This window comes from Chenopodium quinoa, unplaced genomic scaffold (assembly GCF_001683475.1).
Source record: "Chenopodium quinoa cultivar QQ74 unplaced genomic scaffold, ASM168347v1, whole genome shotgun sequence".
In the NCBI taxonomy this organism is placed as follows: domain Eukaryota; kingdom Viridiplantae; phylum Streptophyta; class Magnoliopsida; order Caryophyllales; family Amaranthaceae; genus Chenopodium; species Chenopodium quinoa.
This window is the reverse complement of record NW_018744537.1, coordinates 1,538,930-1,558,664: the sequence shown is the minus strand read 5'-3', so window position 1 is coordinate 1,558,664 and position 19,735 is coordinate 1,538,930. Positions and strand designations below refer to the sequence as shown.

The 19,735-nt window shown below is 34.7% G+C and overlaps 2 protein-coding genes across 3 annotated transcripts; both read right to left on the bottom strand.

Moving 5' to 3' along the window:
• Positions 1-329: 329 nt before the first annotated feature.
• Positions 330-4,264, bottom strand: LOC110698875 (la-related protein 6C-like). Of its 2 annotated transcripts, none has more exons than XM_021876387.1 (10): positions 3,433-4,264; positions 2,627-2,708; positions 2,438-2,532; positions 2,192-2,263; positions 1,853-1,932; positions 1,660-1,738; positions 1,520-1,567; positions 1,370-1,438; positions 1,118-1,249; positions 330-836 (listed from the first exon to the last, which is right to left on the bottom strand). In XM_021876387.1, the coding sequence occupies exons 1-10, from the start codon at positions 3,922-3,924 to the stop codon at positions 573-575; spliced, it is 1,413 nt and encodes a 470-aa protein (XP_021732079.1). In that variant the 5' UTR covers positions 3,925-4,264; the 3' UTR covers positions 330-572. The 2 variants fall into 2 exon arrangements, with proteins under 2 accessions (XP_021732079.1, XP_021732080.1); XM_021876388.1 differs by having other exon boundaries at positions 330-833.
• A 10,514-nt stretch (positions 4,265-14,778) lies between these two features.
• On the bottom strand, positions 14,779-18,126 carry LOC110698571 (transcription factor HHO6-like). The gene is made up of 5 exons (XM_021876020.1): positions 17,160-18,126; positions 16,562-16,806; positions 16,060-16,450; positions 15,660-15,736; positions 14,779-15,556 (listed from the first exon to the last, which is right to left on the bottom strand). The coding sequence occupies exons 1-5, from the start codon at positions 17,371-17,373 to the stop codon at positions 15,281-15,283; spliced, it is 1,203 nt and encodes a 400-aa protein (XP_021731712.1). The 5' UTR covers positions 17,374-18,126; the 3' UTR covers positions 14,779-15,280.
• Between the last annotated feature and the right edge of the window lie 1,609 nt (positions 18,127-19,735).

Below are 19,735 nucleotides of genomic sequence, written 5' to 3'. Positions count from 1 at the left end.
TCTTTCTCAACAAGGTTGACTCATGCTCTTATTTATATGGTTCTTTTTGTATGGCATAATCTTTCAATTATGATGACGAAAATTACTAAAATCAACTAGTATTCGACCTTTAACATTACCCTTTGATTCTTAGCTGCGTGTTTGATGCTAGATTGCAAGATGTTAGTTAGGCTATTGATCTTGGTTATGGCTTAAAGCAACTCACAGTACAAATGTACTAATGGCTTTCAACAGCCACTCGATAATTCGTCTTAATATTCGACAAAACACTTCACACCTCTTTTACCATTAATCAAGCATGGTACAGAACAAGCAACAACACCAAAGAATTAAAGCAAAGAGAAAGAATGCAAAATCTTATTATCAAGTAATGTCAGCCCTAGAAGTTCTTCAAGAACCCTGTCTTACAAAATGTGTTACATATTAAACTTTGTTTTCATTTTTTTTTTTTTTTTTTTTGGTTCTTTTTGTTGTATAGTAATCAATCTCAACATACTCGACTAATAAATAGACTTCTTAGCAAACAAAAGAATGAACCAAAAACCGACTTACATATCATTGTTATCTATGTTTCACCCCACAGGTGAGCTTGGAGTCGAGGAAGTTATAATCGGTTTCCCTCGTCCCATAGTGAAGCCTCTAGTGCCATCAGGCATTCGCGGTCCCTTGTTGATTAGCTTCGTTCTTAATGTATCACATCGCGAGACACCAATTGAATGTATAGGTGAAGAAAGCAAGCCACGATCATTTAGACTTTGAACAGCTCGTCCTTTGGTTTTAGCACGCCCACGTGGTGATGCCAATTTTTTTGGGACACCAGAACTTTCTTCACCCTGCTATCAGAGTATGTAACTAACCATCATGTAATGTAAAAATTACTCGAAATTCTATATAAGACAGTATTTACCGTGTCTTGTTAGGTTCTGTTCTCTTCGGCTTATTTAAATAAGTTTTAATTAGCAGATATAAGCAATTTTTAACCAAAATAAGTTCAGTTCAACATAAATAAACTGAGAACAGAACATTACAGAACCTCAGTTGTTTAATTGTCGCGTACTTATGATGTCCTTATCAATATCTATTACTAGTAGAGGAATATTGCATTATTATTACTTACAAGACTGTTATCTTTAACCAATTCTGAACCATTTGGTTGGGAGATTTCTTTAGGCGATTCACCATGTGTCGATTCATCATCATCAGTAAGCAAATCAAAGTCCGACTTTCTGGTCTTCAGGATAGATTTTGGCTGCAATTTCAAGTTCAGAGATTGTATAGTAAGATATACTTATAACATGATATATCTAAACATCTGCAAGATTTTGAAAGTAAATAATAGTGTGCTGAAGCTATTGATCAGCATACATACCGTGCGTCGTTGCATGACCCTAACTCGCAGTCCTTTTCTCCAATCTCTCTCGTCATTCAACTTTTCAGCCTAGAGGTGTGCATCAAAATTTTAGTATATGAGGCAGAATGAAATAGGCTGTTACATACACTATAAAGTATAAACATGTACCGCTTTTTCTGCAAATTCGGCATTCTCATACTCGACAAGTGCATGAAGCTGTCATTACAAACACAAAAGTCATATATTTAGCCATCCTCATAGATCAATAATCTCTTGAATTAAGCGTGTTTAGCTAAGTATTTCTCTACCTTGTTACTGATGATAGCTTCATTTTTGGACCGAGAAGGATTAGCTTCCGGGGGATGGCATAGCCTGATGGCCTTCACACTGTTTAAGCAAAAATTGAAGTACCATTATGTATGTACAAGTACTAGACATGCACTAATTAGAAGACTATACCAATAAAAATGCAGCAAGATACGCAGATAGCTAGGAACTAACCTGCCAACTACACTAAATATTTTCTCAAGGTTCTGGTATGAATGATCATCAGGCAAATTCTCAACCATTACAGTACGACACTGCAAAAATAAACCCCGAATCATAAATTTCATCCACCATAGGGTATACATTCACTACGTAACTACAAAGTTTCTCGTATCCTTTGTTAATCAGAGCTAAGATTCCAAAAACAGAACTGCTAAAATAGGAATAATCATATTTATAGTGGAAACATAGACGGACTCCTAATGAGCATGAATTATATGTCGAATTAATCGTTCAAATTCGATGCAGCTATACACAATCATATATCTAAAGGAAGAAATATACAGTTAGTACCTGGAGCTCATCTCTGTAACTTTCTGTAAAGGGACTCCTTCTTTTGACCTTCTTGTTTTCCTTACTTACAACCTTAGATAAGTTGCCATATTAATAAACACCCAACCCAAAAATCATCAGTACATAAACAAAATCAAAGAATTACTTAAAAAATTATCTTCTACAGTAGATTTTCTCAGGCTATTTACATTAGAACAGAACATGCACATGCTAAGTAGGAGTGAGTAATGAGAGATTAGGACTAACAAGTTTCGTAGATGAGCGAAGTGCTTGGACGAGCATTTGGTGGTCAGTAACAAGGGCTTTAATCTTCTTCATAGATGCAATGACAGGAATAGGAACTATACAATATGTAACACATGAATGACACTTACAGTAAGAATTTGCCTTTTCTTAGGAAAAAAACAGGACTAATTTTGTAATGTTGGTGCTTACCATAACCTTCAGGATCTTTGCTTACATGTTTTGCCATTGTATCATTTGCCATCAAACTCAGATCACTGAATAGGTATTCTACCTGCCACATTAAAATAAAAACATGAATCGTCGATCATGCTTTCTTTCGAGTCCCAATCGATGTTACCACAACAGTGCAAGTGAACCGGCGAATAGCCAAATCTAGTAATGTGGTGCAATTTAACCACATATGTTTATGCCTTCAGCCTTGTAACTCACCACAAATTTCAGTACAGTAAGGAAAACAACACTATCATTTCCGCAGGAGTTTATAAATATTACAATCAGAGATATAACTAGGCAAAAAAAAAATTGCATTTAGGATGTACCGAGTTTATTAAACATATCAATACACTATTTTTTCTTTATACTTGTATTAAATATCAACATTCGGAGTACTAAACTTGTAAGTTTTAAATATCATGCAATAGATTCATCGATATTCCGCTTCTTAAAAAACTTATGCATAATCTTAAACAATCCTATCGCCAAATGCAACATTAATGCAGAGATTAGTTTTCATGAAGAATCAAAACCACTAAAATCAGCTCTCCACCCTAAATGTACATACATAGCTCACAAATCACAATCACGTTTTACTTCTTATGTACAAATTGTTACATGTTTGTCCCTAACAATGAATAAATAACAAGATTGTACGAGAAACAAAAACACAACACTCGTCATATAAATTGAACCAATGTAGATGATCAAACATAAATTAAAACATGATGTAAACATTCAAAGGAAGGACTTGTTAAAAACGTTACAAAATTAATTCTAACCTGTTTGACGATCTTTTGATGCAGATCATCATTGAGGGAGTTCGACCGGGACAAGCTAGATTGAGACTGGGAAGTTGGAGAATCGGAGAAGTTGGACGGGTGTACCGGACTCAAATCGTTACCATTATTGCTGTTGTTATTGTTATTATTATTATTATTAGTGTTACTATTATTATTACGAGGGGAAGGAGGGGGCGAAGGACTAACATAGTACCAATCGGTAGACGGGGTTCCCATAACATGATCCCCGTCTTGCAAAAATTGCACACACGGGTAGAAGTACCCCGTCGATAACATTTGATGATTGCCATAACTACTACTAGTAGTGTATGACCTTGGCACAAATTCCGACGCTTGCGCATTGAACTTGAACCCCCCCCCTCCTCCTCCACCACGTCCGTTATCTTTGTTACTATCACTACTAATACTAATACTTCCTCCGCCACTTTTTATGTCTTTTTCCGGACTCCTCTTCATTTGCTCTTGTGCCATTCTAACTTTTTTTTGTGTTATTAAAGGGCTTTTTTCTCTAATTCCTAATGAATGATCAGATAATGCACGTACAAAAATTTGTTAGGTATTTTTACTCTAACATATTTCCGTGCTCTTGATCTTAACTATTGTTGCGAGGGAGTAATAGTTCGGGACCATATAATTATTTTTTTGTCGATCAAGAAGGAGTGGTGGTAACATCCGGATGCCCATAAGTTTAGTAACAGTAAATTCGACATTTCATCCACGTCTGTAGTCCGATTTATAAGCATCTGTCATCTATTAGTTCCCTTACATTCTTTGTGTGTTTTCCTCGCACACAAGCCCCCGTAACTCTTGCCTAATGAGTATTTTGACCACTCATTTTCAACCTTCTATTTTTCATTTTCATTATTGCTAATTTTTATCAAAAAATTCCACTAATAAAACCAATTTCGATCACTCCAAATATATAAAGATACAAAAGCAAATCCTTGACTATTGACAATATTACAATTTTCTACTCGTAATAAACGTTAAGACTTTTTTTGTGTTTCAGAACTTTTTCTCACCTATTAACGAAGGCAAAGTTTTAATAATTTGACAAATTTTTTTAATGATGAATTAGAAAAACTAATTTTTATCTGAATTTTTGTGAGATTCCGTTATATTGTAATATGAAATGTTATTAACATAAACTCATAGAGCTAAACATGTAGACAAATATAGACTTTTAATTAGATCCATACATTGGAGACACAAGTAGTGTATCAAATCCAATTGAAAAGAATTTTATAGATGATGGGAAGGTTGAAAAAAAAAAATGATTAAGTCGTTGAGAAATTTCTCATAGAGCTTATGATTTTATGTTGATTAAATTAGAAAAAATTAAGTACATCACACGTGTCAAGTACTCTCAAGTGGCAAGTACACCAAGTCACCAATCCATATATTTGTGTGTATATCCAATATGATATAATGAATTTAGTTGATTGATTTGCCTAAGGGCTAAGGTTTTAAACTTTTTTTTTTTTTTTGAGTTTGTCCCACCCTATTCACCGTGAGTCTTCTAACAAGAGTTTTTTGTATTTGGTGAGATTCAAACTCGAGACCTCCCTTAAGGGGTTTCAAACTGCTCACCACTTGAACCAACTCTTATTGGTTTAGCATGGGTATATATTTTAGAAATTTGGTGATTTAAAACGGGGAGATCCTATATGTTTAGTAGACATATCCGCTTGATTGGATGTGTATTTGATTGTAGATCTAAGACCATCAATTAACTAATTGTATTTGTCTACGTATATATTCTTTTTGAAGAAAAATATATACTTACTTTGATTTCAATGGCTATGATTTAATCAAAAGTTTCGAATGCAATCACCTCTACAAAATATATCTTTGAGACATTACAAGATGACTATAATCCTACGCATGTTATATGACTTATATCCATCCACTTGTAGTCTTGTACTATATACAAATTTTTGTCACGCTAGTATAGTAACATATACTATGCTAACCAATTAAGATTTGTGAAGATGGTGGGCCTAGGGACTCAATTTGTGAATTTGAAATTACAAGTTCAAGCCTTATCATTTACATATGTTTAGACGTAGAAATTCCGTTATTTTCATTTCATATTGGTTCATCAGTAGGATACATCTCATTTCATATGAAACATAAAACATTAAAACTAGAAGATCATAGATTCATAGGCAAAGAACATAACGGAATGGGCCAATTGATAAACTCATAATAATGTAATGAGTTTATGAGTCCAACTACCTGAAATCTTAGTGAACAATTCATTCATTGTATTATTAATAGAAAACCCATGACTAAATAAAATCGTAATTGCAGGAAAAATCAATTTGAGAAGTAGTGATTATAAATTCCATCATTTTCATTCACATGTTTCACTCTATGAATTATTGTATTAATGGCCCCTTATTATCTTATATATTTGTGGGGTCATTGTATCTTGTCTCAAAGATTCTCCAACCTCCTCCTACCCATCATTAAGCTTTGTGAGAGTGATTGGTTTGTCTTGCATGATTCATTCTTACCGTTTTATATCTCTAGTTAGGTGTAGTAACTATTATAATTACGTATACTATTAAAGAATTGACAAAGTTGTTAAAACTCTGCAACGTTTCTTGATTAGATTTCCGTACATATCTCTACGTAACCTTAGTGATAGGGCCGGGAGGGGATTGGATATTTATAAATACACAATAATCATGGAGTATTTATTACGGAGCACGAATTATAATGAGTTTTTCTGTATAATTATGTCATATTCATCACGATTTGAGATGCTGATATGTTATGTAACTAACACCAATAAACGGAATAGGTTTGTACAATTAATTAGGAGTCTTGTAGGCTGTAACTTTATAAGGAATTGATGAGAGAAAAGTCCACAAACTTAGCTCAAGTGAAGTTTCACCTTCAATTAGTTGGCTCGGCAATGAAAGGAGTAGCCAATTTGGTTCAAACTAAAAGTTACTATCTCCAAATTCAATATGAAATAGCACACTCGATCACATCTATATTCTAATTGTATCTGATCGTGATTCTAAGAATTGAACAAGGAACTTAGAGGTTTAAACTTATAACATACTGAAATATTACCAATTGAATTAAGATACGTAAAAATACATCATATAGCTTAAGCCTATGAGTGATTTATTTGCATAATTAGGATAGAAGCATCACAAATTAATTATCAAGTGTTGATTCATGAAACATCCCCCGGATGCTCTTAGGTAGACAATGATGTTACTTGTCAATTACTTTATAAAATAATAATGCCTTTTAAGACATGCTTTTTCATTCCTCTTCTTTACGTGTAGCTTTTATGATGGATTGATGGATGATTTATTTTCTATGAGATCTATTAAATATCATTAAAATGTATAATAGTCAAAATGAGATTGCTTTGTCTTGGTGGTATATTGGTGTCATAACGTAAACTTCTTATTCAAAATTTAGTATATTATACACTTTAATATAATCAAATTATTATGGCCTCCATTGCTCCACACAATAGGCTAAAAAAATAAAAATAAAATTATATTTAGATCCATTTTTAAAAATTTCATAAGTTTAGAATTTTTCTCTTATCCTTCGGCTAATTATTCAAAAGAATGTCTTGAACTCCATAGTAAGGAGATTTAAAATTTTCATAGTGAATGATAACATTAGTGCTTAATTCAAATTTTGTTTCAATTATTATAAGGGTATTTTGATTTTTACCACCTTCAAATAACCAAATAATTGAATTTACCACCTCCAAAAAAAAAAGATTTACTTTACCACCACCAAAATTTCCAAAAAATCGATTTTACCACCAACTACCAGATTCCGTCCATGAATCCGTTAGTAGGGCCCACATTTTTGACGTTTCTTCTTCATCTTCCCCGATCTTCCATGTCAACCAACCAGCAACGAAATCAACTACCTCGGTTGGTCGGAATTTCGTGTGGGTTTCGCGTCTGGGTGGTGGTGGTTTCGAGTCGCGATGGTTTCGCGTCTGGCTGGCGTGGTTTCTGGTGGGTGGTGGTGGTTTTGAGTCGGGGTGGTTTCGCGTCTGGGTGGCGGTTGTTTCTGGTCTGGGTTTGGATGGTGGTGGGGTTGGTCGTAGCTGTTAGGTGGTGGCTAGGGTTTTGAGGTCGGAAATTGGTGGAAAGGGGTAGAAATCGGTGCGGCTGTGGTGTGCGGTGCGGTGGTAGCGATTAGGTGGTGGGTTGGTCGTAGCTATTAGGTGTTGACTAGGGTTTTGAGGTCGGAAATTGGTGGAAAGGGGGTCGAAATCGGCGCGGCTGTGGTGTGCGGTGCGGTGGTAGTGGTTAGGTGGTGGGTTGGTCGTAGCTATTAGGTGTTGACTAGGGTTTTGAGGTCGGAAATTGGTGGAAAGGGGGTCGAAATCGGCGCGGCTGTGGTGTGCGGTGCGGTGGTAGCGGTTAGGTGGTGGGGTTGGTCGTAGCTGTTAAGTGGTGGCTAGGGTTTTGAGGTCGAAATCGGTGTGGTGGCTGTGGGTCCCGACGGTGGCTGGTAGCGGTTAGGTGGTGGGGGCTGGTTGTAACGGTTAGGTGGTGGGGCTGGTTGTAGCCGGTCCGGCGGTGGGGGTCCCGACGGTGGCAGCAACCATCGGTTGCTTGATGGGGATTTTTTATTTTTTATTTTGTTTTTTTTATTTTTTTTTTTAAAACTTAACCAATAATATGGCGACACGTGTGCAAGGTAGGCCCCACTAACGGATTTTTGGACGGAATCCGTTAGTTGGAGGTGATTGGTGGTAAAACTGATGTTTAATTTTTTTATGAGGTGGTAAAGTAAATCTTTTTTTTTTTGGAGGTGGTAAATTCAATTATTTGGTTATTTGAAGGTGGTAAAAATCAAAATACCCTTATTATAAATATGATTTATATAAAAATGGTATAAAAAGTTTTTAGAGATGGTTCAAAATTATAAATGTGATTATACGGTTCATAATTTTATGTAATGTACGAGTAGTAGCAAATTATAATTATAAATATAATTTAGAAACGGTTCAAATTTTCATAATGTAGTAGTCAATTACAATTATAAATATGATTTAACTTAGAAATGATTTAAAATTTCATAATGTAGGGATGAATGAATCTATAACTATTTAATTAATACTTCGTAGTATCTTATTGAGGAAAAACTTTTTTAGAGAAAGCAACTATGGAAATTAAAAACACAACCTTCCAATACAAGTTAATTAAACTTGTATGCATCATGGGGTTGGTGGCTATTCTAAAGGTATAGAGAATCCGATCCACTCAACGCAAATTTCAGCCCTCCAACACAAGGAAGGAATTTAGCATATTGACTAACTAGACTTTCTAAATTCTAACTGCCTTTGAACAAAATATGCTAGTTTCTTGTGCGTAGAGATGTTAAAAGTTGACCCGATTTGAAATATCAACTCAAATCCGATTATCAACCGACTTGTTTGAATCCGAAAAAATGGTGACCCGACTTGAAATCAACCCTATACCCGAGTTAACCCGGGTATTTGAGACCCGAATCCGAACATGAATTGACCTGAAGATAACCCGACCTGAATATGACCCGTAAATTATTGACCTGAACCAAGATTGACCCAAACCCTATTTAATCCATCAAAACCCAAATTTAACCCGACCTATTACTAACCCGACCTGTTACTAAATCGACCCAAAGTTAACTCGGCCTATTACTAACCTGTCGAATTTTACCCGACCTATTACTAACCCGACCCAAAATTCAACTCGATTTGTTACTAACCCGACCTGAAATCAACACGACTTGTTATTGACCCGACCCAAATTCAACCCAAATTGTTTTTTTTTTCCTAAATTTATCTTCAACTTCCATATAACTATTTAAGCTCCTTTTATTGGTTTTTTTTTTCTAAATTTATTATTCACTTGCCTATTTAATCTTATTTAAACGTTTTAAATCATGCCATTTAAAAGTTTCAAAAAAAAAAAATAATGCCTTTAAAAAAATCGTTAACTCGGATATGAACTTATAAAAAATAAAAAATAAAAAAGTTTAGATGATTTCAAATAAAATAAGTTTAGAAAAAAAAATGTTTAGATAATTTCAAATAAAGTAACTCGGATATCTTGTTTAAGTTGGAATTTGTTTTGTCTTATCTAAACTCCTTTGAACTTATTAACTCAAATATGAACTTATCTAAAATTGTTTTCCCTAAAATGAGTAGAAGCATTGTGAATACAATAAAGACTGAACTTATTTTGACTTATCCAAACTAAACCTATTTTATCCGAATTTATATGAACTTATAATTATTGTGTTTTATCCTAACTTATTTGAAAATGTCATATTAAACATAAACTTATCTGAAACTGTTATCCCTAAAATGAGTGGAAACAATGTGAATAGATCAGAATAGAGTTTGAACTTATCTTCTAAAAATCTAAACTAAACCTATGTTACTGGAATTAATATGAACTTATAATGTATATATATCTTATCTAAACTTACGTGAATTTATTAGCTCGAATTTAAACTTCTCCGAAATTATTTCTCTTACAATAAATGAAGAAATTGATAATGATTAAATGTGAACGTCATTACATAAATTGTTAACAAACCGACCCAAAAAATGTACTCGAACCCGATATTACCGGACCTAAAATCAACCTGAAAGTCTGAAACCCATATTAACCCAATATTTGATACCCAAACCCGAACATGACCCGACTTGGAAATGACCCGACCTGATTATAACCCGCAAATTATTGACTTGCTGACTTGAACCCGAAAATGACCCGAACCCGAGAATGACCCGACCTGATTATAACCCGCAAATTATTGACTTGAACCGAACCCGACTCAAACCCTAGAATGACCCAACTTAGAAATGACCCGACCTGATTATAACCCGCAAATTATTGACTTGAACTGAACCCGACGCGAACTCGAGAATGACCTGACCTGATTATAACCCGCAAATTATTATTGACTTAAATTAAACTCGACTCAAACCCGAGAATGACCCTAAATCGTTTTGACCCGTGAAAACCCGAATTAAACCCGATCTATTATCACCCGACTCGAATGTAACCCAACCTTTATTGACCTGATCCAAACCCGATAAGATGTACGACCCGACGTGACCCGACTCAAGCATGACACAACCCAAACCCGACCCGCACAGGTTACGGCGTTAATCCAAATTGACCCGATCCACACTAATCCGACCCGTTTACCCGAATTAACAGCTATACTTATGTGGCACCTAAAATATTAAGATTTGCATACTATTTCACTCGAATTCTCACATCAATTCCTAATATAGTCATACGGCACATGTTATTCACACGCTAATATTCTGATGGAGCGAGATACAAATAGTGTCCTATTTCCATATGATGTGGACAACTACCGAGAATTAAGTGAATTATTTTTTCAGTTTCACTCTCAAATAGTCTTGCAACTTTAAAGTTTCTGAATTATATGGAATACTTACAAGTCTAATGCATGTGATATACTCCGTCCACATTATTGGATTATGCGCATAGCCACATCGGGCATAAAATATGGAAGGTTTAGTTAATTTTTTTTTATTGGTCGGCCCCTTAATAAGTCTTAGGGGTTGTTTGGCAATCGACGGTTGGCTATTGGCTTATTTGCTTGACTTGTTTGACTAGCTGGAAGCATTAGCTGTATAGATTGACTTTTTAAATTTTAAATTAGTTGTTTAAGACAATTGTTTACAAAAGTGTTTGGTAAAATTATTTATGGTTGTTAACTGTTTATTAGTGATAAAGTGAGCCAAAAACCAATAGAAAAAGCTACTCATATTAGCTTTTGGCTTTTGGCGGAAAAGCCAACTTAAAATCCAACAAAAAAGCCAACTACCAAACATATTTTTTAGCTATTTGACCAAACTAAAAAGCCAAAAGCTAGGCAAAAAACTAATTGTCAAACACCCCCTTAAACTTTTAAGTATTACTCTCTCCATTTTTAAATATTTGCTCCATTTCTACTGGACACGTATGCCGATACAAATTTTTGATCATTTATCTTTAATTAGGAAAAATTACTTTAAATAATGCAACCTTTGCCCCATTCTCCCCAAATAAACCTTTGGATTATTCTGAAATAATCCAACCATTATATGCCTTATTCTCAAAATGAACCCAAATGACCGGTTACCTAAATAATCGGCCATCTCTTTCTCTCTCCTTCCTCCCACCATTTGCCATCATCGATCTTCCTCCATTACTACCACCCAAAGCTCCTCCTGCTGCCCCTCCTATCCATAACCTCCCTGCCACCACACTCCAACCCCCTCACAACTTCCCCTGCCATGCCCAACCCACACACCAACTCTCCTGCTCCACCTCCAAACAACAGCAGCACACATCACAACAAACAACAGCAGCACCATCCTTACATTGTAGCCACCTAGCAGCAGCACCACCCCACGCCACCTAGCAAAAATAGCAGCAGCCTATCTCACAACCAAACCGCAACCCAACCACCTACTCACATTCACCCTCACATACTAGCAACAACCCAATTTTAGCCACCAATTGCACCGCCAAACCGCCAACAACACTCTGCTCCGCCCGCAACCCAACGCAATCGTGGTTTTAGTGGTGGTGCTAGCTCGTGGTGAGTGGTGAAGTTTGTGGTTTTGATAGGTATGGGTGGGTGAGTAGTAGTTTGTGGTGGTTGTGGGTGGTGTAGTGAGGTCGCGAGGGCGGATGAAGGGTTTCGTGGTGGTTGTGGTTCATGGTGATGTTGGTGCTTTTGTTGGTTGGTAAGAGGGAGGGAAGGTGAGGTGGTAATTGAGGAAGATGGTGGTAATGGAGGAAGGCCATGGAAGGAAAAGGAGAGAGAAGGAAGGATGGTGGTGACTATGGTGGTGATGGGGGGAAGAGGGAGAAAGAAGAAAGAAGGTGATGGGAGGTTTTTTTTTTATAAAAAAAAAAAAAAAAACAAAAATCCAATCATGAAGTGCCACGTAGCACATATTACCAGTTGTACCCGATAGGTGACCTGTAAGGTGTGATATGGGAAGATGGGGGTAAAAGGTTGGATTATTCTGAAATTAACCAAAGGTTGATTTATTTTGGGAGAATGGGACAAAGGTTGGATTATTTAAAGTAATTTTTCCCTTTAATTATTAATAAGTATAAATTCTAACAATTGAAAATTAATAATCTATTCATTGAGACGATTCTAATAAGTACCACAAAACTATTTTTTTCTTTTATATAAATCACAAACACAAGTTAAAGTAAGATAAATAAATAGTACAAAAAGTATATATTAAACAAGTACTACCTTTGTTTATTATGATTTGCAACAATTGTACCTTTCACGGAAGCCAAGGCAAAAGTTTTTAAGCATGATTATTAAAATATAAGGATATGTACTTAAACACTAATCCAATTAAAAAAAATTTAAACCACCACCGAACCCACCGTAAACCACCACGAATCAGATCTAAACCTCTACAACCACCCCACGAACAAACCCACGAACCACCCCTACAACCACCCCACAAACAAACCCACGAACCACCCCTACAATCACCCCACGAACCACCCCTACAACCACCCCATGAATTAGACCCACCCAGCCACCACCACAAACCAGACCCACGCCACCCCACGAAACCAAACCCATGAACCAGACGAACCCAACCACCACCACGAAACCAGCCACGCCACCCCACGAAACACACGCCACCCCTAAAATCAGATCTGAAACCCCTAACACCCCCACGAACCAAAAGATTTGTTGATCTTGATGAGATCGTCGAGGGACATGTTCAATCATTTTCCATTGCCATTAAAAGATGTGGTGAAGAAGAAGAAGAAAATGTAGAGGAGAGAGAAAATTGAAGCAGGAAGAAAATTGGGGAAACCAGAGAAAGTGGGAAGATGAATGATTTTTGGTGAAAATGATTACAATAATCAGATTTATCAGGTAAAAAGTTAAACTAGGTTAGTGATTTAATTAGATGTCTAAGTTGTTTAAGTAAGGGTAATATGGGCATTTTGTTGGCAAAAAGTTACTAAAAAAGAAAATAAAAAAGTTTGTTGCAAATGATAGAAAGCGCCTAATTTTAGTAAATGTTACAAATAATAATAATAAAAGGAGATAATATTTAAAAACGAAGGAAAGTAATTTATAATTCTATGGGTTACCTATTAGTCTTCCGACTTTGAAGATACTACTGTAGCAAAAACAGGGATTCTATCTAACTCAAATTAAAAAATTACAGGTGTCAACTGTAGATAGTCAACCTTTAAAAATCGTCCAATTCTATTCCACCTATTTCACGCCAACAAGTGCACTATCACGCATCATGGACCTCATGGCAATCTCCTATTGGCTACAACTCCTTTTTTATCAACCAGAATTGACATCAACCAATATACCATTGCACAGAATATCTGACATAATCTATAGAAAACTATCTAGATCCCATTTTGAGTAATTATTGTTAATTTACGCGGAAAATATAACAAGTGTTGTACGAGTATATCCAAACTTAAGGTTTATTTGGTATTAGACCATTCTCAGCAGTGAGGAAAAAAAAACCTCTCAATCTCTTTCTACCCACTTTCTCACTCCTCCCATACAATTTCTCTCATCAAATGTTTTTTTCACCACGGCAATGAGGAGAAAAAAAACCTCTCATCACTTTCTCCTCCACTATTTTTTAATTTATTTTTTAATTACGTTTAAAAATAATTTAATAAAAATTTATAATTACGTTAAAAATATTAATAATACTAACTGGAAATTTTTTTTATAAGAAATAATTATAATAATAATAATAACAAGAAGAAATTGGGAAAATATGTTAATTTCTCTAATTTATGGGTTTTTTTGAAAGTATATCAAAATGCATGTCTATTTATAGAGAAAAACATTTTATGGTCGTTGGTGAATTTTTTTTTTTTTTTAAAATAATTACAACGGTTATATTTCAAATACAAAATATAACCGTTGTAAAAAAACAACAAAAGCAGTGGGGGCCACATGTTACTGTTCATCACCAAAAGCCCTCAACTCTTGAGGGTTTTTATTTTCACTCATCGGTGAGTGTTTTTTTTTCACTCACTGATGCAGTGTTCGGATTTTTTTTTTTACACCCTTATTTTTACTCGTGAGGGCTTTTCTCCTCACTGCTGGGAGTGCTCTTACTGTGGTTTTCTTGTTTTGATTGTTTGCTTTTCAAAATCATATGATATATATCATATAATGAATAAAAATTAGTCACTTATTAAAATCACGATAATTTTAAAAACTGACAACAAAGTAAAAACACTTTTTTCTTATTTCTTGATTTAAGTTTTTTGTTTTAAAAAAAACAGAAAACTAAAAAAAAAAAACAATGTCAAACAAGCCTTTAGTTGTCACATTCTTGGTTTGAATTACACCGTCGGTGTGAAACAGAATAAAGCATCATACAGATGAGCAAAAAGTTTGATCTATACTTGTAAAATACTTCAACAACGCATGATGCGCGCCTTAGCAGCCCCAAACCCCCCCACCAAAATATTCTGTTTCACACTAAACTCTCTAGTTCGCACCTGGATCTTGAAAATTAAGCCGGCACAATTACAAAGACTAAAAACAATGACTCAAGAAGATACAGAGTCAAGATCCAAGGGAACTACACTCCTAATCCTGCAAAAATTCATCAGTCCATCCCAGATTGCCCTCTATCAAGTATAAACTCGAACCCAGGTTATTAGGCTGTAGTAATAATCAACTTAAAGTACTATGTTCGTTCTTGTACGGAATTCTCCATGTATAATTATATCTGCCAAAACTTGATCTAGTAGTAGTTGTTATACATTTACTATACATCATCCTTTCCTGTTTTATGGGCATGACCTTTCCAGCTATGGGTTTCGGATTTATCATCATCTTCTTCGTCCATGCTATCACCTCCAGTGGTTGAGGTACACCCTGTAAGCCCTGGAAACTGTAGAGGACCCTCGGGTGAGGCAGACTGCGAGCTGCTTGGCTTCGAGGATTCGCTGTATTGGTCCTGAGCTGTCCACGAACCACTCATGGCCTGCTCGTTTTTGTTCCCTGAATCATTCGGGACTCGTCTAGTATGAAGCCTGTATTTCTGCACATTGTAGGAGAGACAGTTAGACAGCATCTTAGTGATCTGCTCAACAAGACATCAACAGAGATTATCAAAAACTATACAAAAAGGGTTCGAAACTCACTTGCAAATGGCTCTTAACTTCATCATTTGTTAGCCCATCCACCCTCATCAGCTCACGAATTTGTTTCGGAGTTGCCACTGCAATCAGATAGTCACAATCACACATTAATGCAAGGTCTTTGCCACAATCAACAATGACTAGAAAATCAAATGGTTCAACCAATTGAATTCCACTTTCTAAACAAAAATTACTATGCTAATCACAAATTACAGTTAACATTCTATACAAGATGAAGGAAGCCAAGAACTAAAAATAATCCAATCCCAAATTCAAAAGAAACAAAGACACCAATACAAATTAACACAAAAAATTAACATAATACCCTAGCAAATGATTTTGAAAAACCTCATTCTTATGAAAACAGTCTTAACATCACACATGAATGGAGAAGTTATACTACCTTGTGGACCACCAAGTTGTGTCAAGGCATCAACAAATCTCCTATGCAATTCAGGTGACCAACATCTCCTCTGCTTCCGAGCAGACGGCTGCTGATGGGAAGGCCGTCCAATGGAAGCAGGGGGAGACGAATTCGAAACCCGGGTGCTCCCTAATTTAGGATTAAACACCCTAGAAATCGAATCCTCTTCCGGATGATTGATCATTCCAGGAACCACCAAAGTAAGTCCTGAAACACTTACATCCTCCTTATCCACTTTCCTTCTTAACTCAGGGAAATTACTAGTAGGGTAATTACCATGAACTAAGGGAACAAACCCTTTTGATCCTCCCCTAATTTTACTAAGATCATGTATTTCACCCCCCAAATTTTGATTTTTTTTCTCATCTTCCTGCAAACACATAATAATCTAATCAATATATAATCCCAAATCAATCAATTAATCTATGATCATAATTATATAAGTATAACCAAATTGCATAGAATTCGAAGATAATGCTACCTTTGGTGATTCGGAAACATGGTTTTGGACTTGGTTTGAATTCGAATTGCGAATCAAGTGAGGCGAATTCCATAGTTGAACAGAGCTCATCCAATTCTTCTTATCTTTCCCAGAATCATCCTCACTTGTTTTGTTCAATTCAGTGTTTTCAGCCTCTTTTTTCAATGGAATAAACTCTTCCAAAACTGGTTGATGAGCATTTCTTGTTTTGTATTGTGATGATTCTTGCTTTAAATATGAAATTGCTGCACAAAATCATAATCTTCATCAATTTCAGCTTAATAACATTAAAAACAATATTTAGCTAAAATAACAAAATTAGACAAAAACTGTAACAATAACAACAACAACAACAAAATTCCAGCTTTAAGCCACATTTATCAAACCCAGAAAAAAATCAAAAACACACACACAAGAAATTATATGAATTAAAAGGAACCCATTTCAATGAAATCCCACCCATTTTAATACGATACACAAACTCGCTTAGTAAGTTAAAGTCTTAACACGGGTACCAGAAAGTCCGGATCAAAACCCGTCTACATCATTTACATCCGAATAAAATAAAAACACAAATCGGATTAAAATAAAAACCCACCCTCTTTTAAGAGAAGCATGCAAAGAGGAAGTTCTCGTTTAAAAACTTCAATCTTGTTTAATTCAGCTTCTAATTGGGTGACAAATCCATCAACCTTATTTAATCTTTCAGAAACATCACCGATCATCGAAACTTCACTAAGAAACCCATTAATCGTTTCAGAAACATAACTCGGTTTCAAATCTAAACTCAGCTCAGGACATACCAACCCCATTATTTATTTTCCTTCAATTTTTTTGGGAAATAAAAAAATAATAATAAAAATGGTGAGAAATATGAAATTTATGATTCAGTGAATGAAAAGCTAAAGTACAGAAATGGAGGAAAGGGATAGTGACGGTGATAAATAGAGGAGAGAGAAAGACAAGAAATGGAATCAAGAGGAGAGAGAAAATTGAATTGAAATTAAAAATAAAATGAAATGAAGGGAGCAGAGGAGTGGTTTAGGGAAAAAGCTGGAAAGTTGGATTGAAATGCGAAGATTCTGTTTTGGTGCATCGGCGATTTTTCACACACCAGGATTGCGTTTTCGTTTTTTTTTTTTTCTTCTTCTTTCATTTATTTCTTTTTTGGATTTGGATTTCTATAGAAGTATTATTTTATTCTTCTATTACAAGACATATCCATTTTGGTTGTCATACTCCTCACGTAATAAGCCCAATACTCTTGTTACTTGTTAGGGTTAGCAAAATTGAACCCCATCGTTAGGCCTGAAGTCTATATTTAACCCTAAATTACTTAACCTCATTTAACCCGATAAGCATTGTTTTCGTTTGGTGTAGTAATTATAAGTTGAGGTCAAAATGGTGTGGTATCACCCTCCATCTTAGCTGTATGAGATTAGACTCTCTTTATCTCTGGTTTTTTTTAGGAAATTTTGACTTTTACCACCAAAAAAATCACGAAATTGTTTTATACCACCAAAACTTTTCAAAGTTTTATTTTACCACAAAAAAAAAAAAAAAAAAATTGTTATTCACCCCTTGCCGTTAAAAAAAAACTATTATATCTAACGGAATTTTAAAAATTCTTTAATGATTTAGGTAGTCATTTTGGCCCTTTGCGTCCAATTTGAGGTCAGAATTGACAAAAAGTTATCGTAAATGTCTCATTATGCCTACTAAAAAAACTTGGATTTGCGTGAAACACGGAAAACTAGACATTTACGATTTTTTTGCCAGTTCTGACCTCAAATCGGACTCAAAATGACTCTCACAACCTATAAAAGCATGATTTGGCACGAAAATCGAATAATTTTTTGAAAAACCATTAATTTAACGGTTTTCTTGACAACAAGTGGTGAAAAACAATTTTTAGATTTTTTTTTGTGGTAAAATTAAAGTTTCAGAGATTTTTGTGGTAAAAAACAATTATCGTGATTTTTTTTTTTAATTATACTATCTTATTATATATAAACTTATTCGGTTTTTTATTTTGTTTGCTTATTTTACTTGAATATTTTGAACTTAACTTGTTTGACTTATTTTATAATTTAGGGCTCCTCTAATTAGCGTTTTCTAATTTCTAGGTCGAGTATGACTATTTCCGACCCTTTCTCCTTTACTTCATGTTTTGTTCAAGTCTAGTTGTGTGAGATTTGGATTCATATTGGTTTAGGGTTTGTCATCAACTCTATAAATTGCGAAGGTCTATATTTGAAAAGATGTGAAAACCATCGAAAATCACTGCTTGCGTCAAGTTTGAAGCAGTGGAGTGTGAGTTATGTCAGATATGCAAAATAGTTATGATTTTGATAGTAAAAGTTATGTTATTTTCTCTAAATATGTGGTTTACAAATCTTTATTATTATTGTAGATGTTGTGTGGCTATTTAATAATGATAATATTCTTCTTCATGTCAAAAAAAAATAAGATTAATATAATACAAGTTGTTTTATGGATGAAGATTTTAATGGGGTCCTTCACTTATAAACAGATTAATCGAATGAGAATAATTTCACAGCTACAACAGATTGATAGGACACCTAATGAAAGAGAGTATGAAAAATGTACGATTTGCAACAACGATCATAGCTTTGTTGAAAGAATATTTTTTTTTGAATTCAATTGTCAAGTTCTCGTTATATTTAAATCTCTTTGTAAATATCATATGAATTTTTATTTGTGAATCAATCTTTTTATGTATATATAAAAAAAAATATTCAATCATTTATTTTATTTTATTAGTTCTGAACTTTTTTTTCTAAAATAAAATAAAATAAGATGAAATAATATGAAACAAACAGTCGAAACAAACTCTTAAGAATCAAATCTCATGGGATTCATTTTTTTTTAACATGCGTGCAACTCACTACATGGGAAAGTAATTAAGGAAGAGATTCGTGACGAGATAAAAATGTTGTATGGTTGACGTCAAGAAATAGGTTTTACACTCTATCATATCCCCTCACATGAGAGGTCCATTGGGCTAAAAGTGTGGATACAATGTAGGCCCTGTCATACCCAGCACTGATTTGTTAACTTTTAATTCATCAAAGCCTAGCTAAAATCTTACCTTTTTTTTTAATCACCTTCCTAAAAACTTAAGTATTCTTTTTTTTTTTTTTGAAAGAAGTC

Excerpts from the sequence above, each read along its gene's own strand:
- LOC110698875 (XM_021876387.1), bottom strand. The coding sequence starts at position 3,924 with ATGGCACAAGAGCAAATGAAGAGGAGTCCGGAAAAAGACATAAAAAGT. Across the intron at positions 1,739-1,852 it reads ATATTTAGTGTAGTTGGCAG|TGTGAAGGCCATCAGGCTAT; the intron begins GTTAGTTCCTAG and ends TTGCTTAAACAG. Across the intron at positions 837-1,117 it reads TGGTTAAAGATAACAGTCTT|CAGGGTGAAGAAAGTTCTGG; the intron begins GTAAGTAATAAT and ends ATACTCTGATAG.
- LOC110698571 (XM_021876020.1), bottom strand. The coding sequence starts at position 17,373 with ATGGGGTTGGTATGTCCTGAGCTGAGTTTAGATTTGAAACCGAGTTAT. Across the intron at positions 16,807-17,159 it reads CATGCTTCTCTTAAAAGAGG|CAATTTCATATTTAAAGCAA; the intron begins GTGGGTTTTTAT and ends GATTTTGTGCAG. Across the intron at positions 16,451-16,561 it reads ATGTTTCCGAATCACCAAAG|GAAGATGAGAAAAAAAATCA; the intron begins GTAGCATTATCT and ends ATGTGTTTGCAG.